Here is a 4,744-nt window from a genome sequence, read left to right as displayed (position 1 = left end):
TTTTAGCCTGATGGAAAAAGAAAACCATACAACACAGTAGAAAAAAAAATACCTTTATGCATAAACACTTTAGAAATAGAATGTTCCAATATTACACTAATGAGAATATGCTTAAATATGCTTCATTTTTATGTAAAATGTATCGTTTTCTTTTGTGTTTCTGGAGAAAGCTGAAATGTGACATGGACTTATTGAGATTCACCAATGAAAACTCTGTTTTCTAGAAAGTGTCACTCAAAGAGAAAACATTGAAAAAAGACGATGTCCTGGGTGTAAAGCAAGCCCCGTTTCACATTGACTCCGCCCCTAAATATTTGACCCCAAAGATATGAAAAAGGCACTATTGGGGGTTTACCCTGATCTGAAGTAAACTAGTGTAGTTTCACTAGTATTCTTGAAGTTACTTGTTTATACTCTCAAATATGGCAAGCCGGACACGTCTGTTCCTTTTCCATCGACGCAGTCTGGCGAGATGCCATAACGTGAGCTCTACCCCAAGACTAACGAAGAGTTGGCACTTTCAAAGGTAACTGAGAAAAATCAAATCACACACCGACACAATATCTGCTGCTCTGCTCTTAATATCTCACTTTTCTTTCTCTGATGGGCATCATCTCCAGCTGTAAATGTCCTGTCTGTACACCTGCGTTTTGGGCTGTTTTTGTCTTTTCTTTGTCTTTTGGATAACCATATTTTCACAAATGTAGCTAATTAATAGTGTGGATGGATAGAAGGATGGGAGAGCAATGAATGGAGTGATTTACTGGCATCATTGAAGTTGTGAAACCGAGATCTTGAGTCTGGACTGTTTGGGAAAAATCCATCATGTTACTCACAAACTAAAATAAAATAATGATTTGAACGATTTGAAGTGTGTTTCTATGTGATTTATTTCTTCTGTGTTTCTTGAATGTGGCTTCATGTGGAATCAATGGTTTTTTAACATGCTTTATTCTGAGGCATTATTCTGGTTAAAGAACATGTCTAGTTTTCCCCCTATTTAGTAGAAAGGTTTTTTTCTCATTATGAGTTTTGCATTATCATATTTTTATGACACTTGATTAGATTACATTCCCTTCAAACCTTATTGCAGTAATACAACAGAATGTAAATTCATTGATTAATAAATTTAAGTGTGGTGCTTTGTATGTGTTTGTTTCGTTTAATCTTTGTAAAATGTGAATTATAAAAGAAAAGTAATATTTCTGGAAGGGGAATGTGGTTAGCTTTCATTAAGTGTGAATGCAAATAATATCAATAGCCTAAAATAAATGTCATTCTCCTTTATGTGTAATGTGACACTATATGTTGCTTGATTGAGGTGACATTACCTGGAGATTTTATGTGAAATTCACCTTTTTGTGGATTGTCGTAAGAGATCAACTGTATTTTTCAGTTAAGTTGGCATTTTATTTTATTTTTATGTTTTTGCCATTGGTGTGGGGTCACAGGGTTCAGGGAGTGTATTGAGGACAAGCGCACACACACACACACACACACACTCAGATTGATGCTGGTCAATGATTCAGTGTCTGAGTCTCATTCAACTTCAGCTGTATGTATGAAAAAATGTCTTCTGATTTAGATAATGACATGTAACAAAAATAAATAAAATATGATGTTGAATAAAAAGTATTGTAATGACATTTTTTCATTGCTCCACTGCACCAGCACCAGCACCTGCTCATCAGTTTTTCACTTTAAATCTTCTAGCTTTAAAAAACGACTTTCTTTTTCATAGTTCATAAATAAATGTGTTTTCCCGGGAACAATAAGGCATCGCATCTGCTGAGGAATGTTTGTAGTGAGAGTTAGTGATTGCCCGAGCAATCTGTCACTCACATCGCGCGGATAAAACAGAGGAAAAATAAAAAATAGTTACAAGATGGCGACCAACAGCCTCCTGAACACTGGAAAACAATAGAGACTCGCAGCGGGGCAGAGCCTATTTCTTTATCGTCTGCCTTTTCTTTTTCAAGTCGAGTCAAACCCGGGGACAGTAGCTGGCTGTGTGTACTTTACGACTTCTGAAGCAGATTGGGAAGAGAAAGAGAATTTATAATGCTTTGTTTGAGGGCTAGTTAGCAAGCAGGCTAAGCTACATCCGTAGCTGTAATGTAACAGTGAGGATCAGCTGTTAGCCGCACTGCTACTTTAAAAGTTACTTTTACTACTAAAACTCGCTCGTAAGTCTCAGAGTTAGTGTTTTTGGGCTGAATGGATGTAATGTATGAGGCTTTGTTCATCACTTTCTAAACTTTCGTCGATTGGTTTTATTTCAAGTACGTCTTTGGTCAACTTCAACTGTGAGGTAAAAAAAAAAATATTTTTATTCTGTTGCTAAAATTTCTCTAAAATAGAGAAAAGTCGATTTAACGACGTGTCGTGTCGCGTTTATAAACGAGAGGTAACGTTAAATATTCACGTTTTATACGTTTTCAAAAAGAGATAACTTAAGCATAAGTTTTGACTCCTCTTAAACTTTTCTCTAAATTATGTAACGTTACAAGTTTAAACAAATGTAACTTTTAAGATGCAAACGCTATTGTTAGGGGATGCTTTCATTCATAAAGTCGTAGTTTTTAACTTAATTCTGTCCAGTGTCAGGATTACAGTTATATAAGGAATATTGTTCACTGATTTGTGTCGTTTGGTTAAAAGGAAAGTTTAGAGTTTTTGCGTTTGGACTCTTCTGGATATAATCGCACAAATCTGAACTATGTGCCGTTTCTTTTGTTGTTCAAGGAGGCAGATAGTGATAAAGATGGAGGCAGTTGAGTGTGTTTGGTAAAGACACACACACACAGCTCTGAAACAGCACGATCTGTCCTGAGAGTTGTGCTGGACTCCGGAGACTCGAGTGAGTTTATAAACGCGGTTCTTCTGGATGATGGCGGATTTCGTGGTGCCGCGGCACAGCGCGGTGATGGAGCGGCTGCGGCGGCGCATCGAGCTCTTCCGGCGGCATCACAACGGCTGTGAGAAGCGCTATGACAGCACGGCCGTGGAGCGGCTGGAGATGGAGAGACAGCAGACGTACGCGCTGCATCCGCGCTGCCTGCAGACCAAGCTCAAGCGCCCGAACAACAAGCACCGGCAGCCGGCGGCGGCGAGCGCGGACCCCGCGGGGCAGAGAGGCACTGGCGGCGGCGGGGGAACCGGCACGGACCCGGCGGACGGAGCGAGCGGAACAACCGGGGAGCAGAGCAGAAACAGCACGCTGATCGCGGTGAGTCTGTGAGAAACGAGTCACGACTGAAAGATTGTAGGTTCAAACCTCACGTGTGTTTATGTAGAAACTGTTACACTACTCCTTTGGATCTCCGGTTACACTTTGTTTTACGGTGTCCTTGTTACAGTGTAATTATACATTTCAAGTAGGCTACTGAGTAGTATTAATGAACTACATCTGCCTCGTATATGGTGAGGGTTAGGCTTAGGGTTACTTGCATGTAATTATGCATAATGTATTGTTATTATAATAATAATAATAATAATAATAATAATAATAAGTGCATGCAACGTGTAACAACGACACCTTAAAATAAAGTGTTACTGGAGCTCCTAAAAGACAATAGGGAAGTAGACGGTTGTCTAGAAACCTGAGAATGCAGTAAGGTGCTTGAATGCACGAGCTGATCTCGGAGAGTTTGAGGTGCAGGTGTGTGTGTGTGTGTGTGTGTGTGCGCGCACGCTCTTGTTTTTGTGTCATATCAAGACACAACTCTGTATAATGACATGGCTATGACACAGGTATTTCAAGGAGAGAGTGAATTATGAGGACATAACCCATGTCCCCATTTTTCAAAACGCTTATAAATCATACAGAATGAGTTGTTTTTTTTTTTTTTGAGAAAGTAAAAATGCACAAACTTTCCTGTCAGGGTTAGGTGTAGGGTTTGTGTAGTAGGGCCATAGAATATACAGTTTGTATAGTATAAAAACCATTACGCCTATGGGATGTCCCCACTTTTCACAAAAACAAACGTGTGTGTGTGTGTTATAGCATCAGCATCAACAGCTCTGAAGTCATGTAGCGCGTCACATGAACTTGGTGCTGTTTTCTGTGTGCCACAGATGTTTTGAGAGGGGGCTCAATTAATGATCACCTCATGGCTGTGTTTGTTTTTAAGCATGCATTGCTGTGCTGATTGAATCTTTCAAAGCATCCCTGCTTCTAGAAAGCAGCACTGAAGGACTTAAAGACACGTGTGAATGTCATTGCATTAAAACCAAGAAACGGAGCACAAAAATAGGTTTGAAAAATGTTTAGTGCAACTTTGTGACCCGCAGCATCTGAAAGCAAATGACTCTTGCTGTTTTCTAATGCAGTGAAATTCTGAAACCAGGTGTCATCTAAGTCCAATACTTTGAGGACAATGAAAACCTGGCCATCCTCCTGTTTTTAGCTCTGCTTGTGTTTTAAAAAACAGGGCTTTCCTATACATGTTGTTTTCCTTTTGAAAGTATTGCAACAGTGCTATTGATTGAAACGGTGGCACAGAGAACGGTGTGTAATGTCGAAACCATGGCTGGTTTTACAGAGACAGTCTGGCTCCTGAAACTGATAACATGTAATGCTTATTGTAGTTTGTAGGCACTAGTTCATGATAAACAGTGCAAAGAGAAGTCATGAGTGGAGATTTACATGTTCCACAGCTGATTAAACTCACACTGCACTGCTAGAAACCAGCAAACTAAACCGATAAGGGCAGCTTTCTTTATGAATGAATAACTGTAACCT

General features: G+C 39.6%; 1 protein-coding gene across 2 annotated transcripts in view; it reads left to right on the top strand.

The window, feature by feature from the left end:
- Positions 1-1,869: 1,869 nt before the first annotated feature.
- maml1 (mastermind-like transcriptional coactivator 1) overlaps positions 1,870-4,744 on the top strand; it is a 30,475-nt gene continuing 27,600 nt past the window's right edge. Inside the window, exons 1-2 of one of the 2 annotated variants that reach the window (XM_059516496.1) lie at positions 1,870-2,311; positions 2,746-3,229. In XM_059516496.1, the coding sequence (XP_059372479.1) occupies positions 2,888-3,229 (342 nt within the window). In that variant the 5' untranslated portion in view covers positions 1,870-2,311; positions 2,746-2,887. Of the gene's footprint in view, positions 3,230-4,744 lie in introns of both variants that reach the window. The other variant, XM_059516495.1, reaches the window with a different exon arrangement.

This window comes from Carassius carassius, chromosome 29 (assembly GCF_963082965.1).
Source record: "Carassius carassius chromosome 29, fCarCar2.1, whole genome shotgun sequence".
NCBI lineage: Eukaryota > Metazoa > Chordata > Actinopteri > Cypriniformes > Cyprinidae > Carassius > Carassius carassius.
The sequence above is the reverse complement of the archived record's forward strand: the minus strand, read 5'-3'. Positions and strand labels throughout refer to the sequence as shown.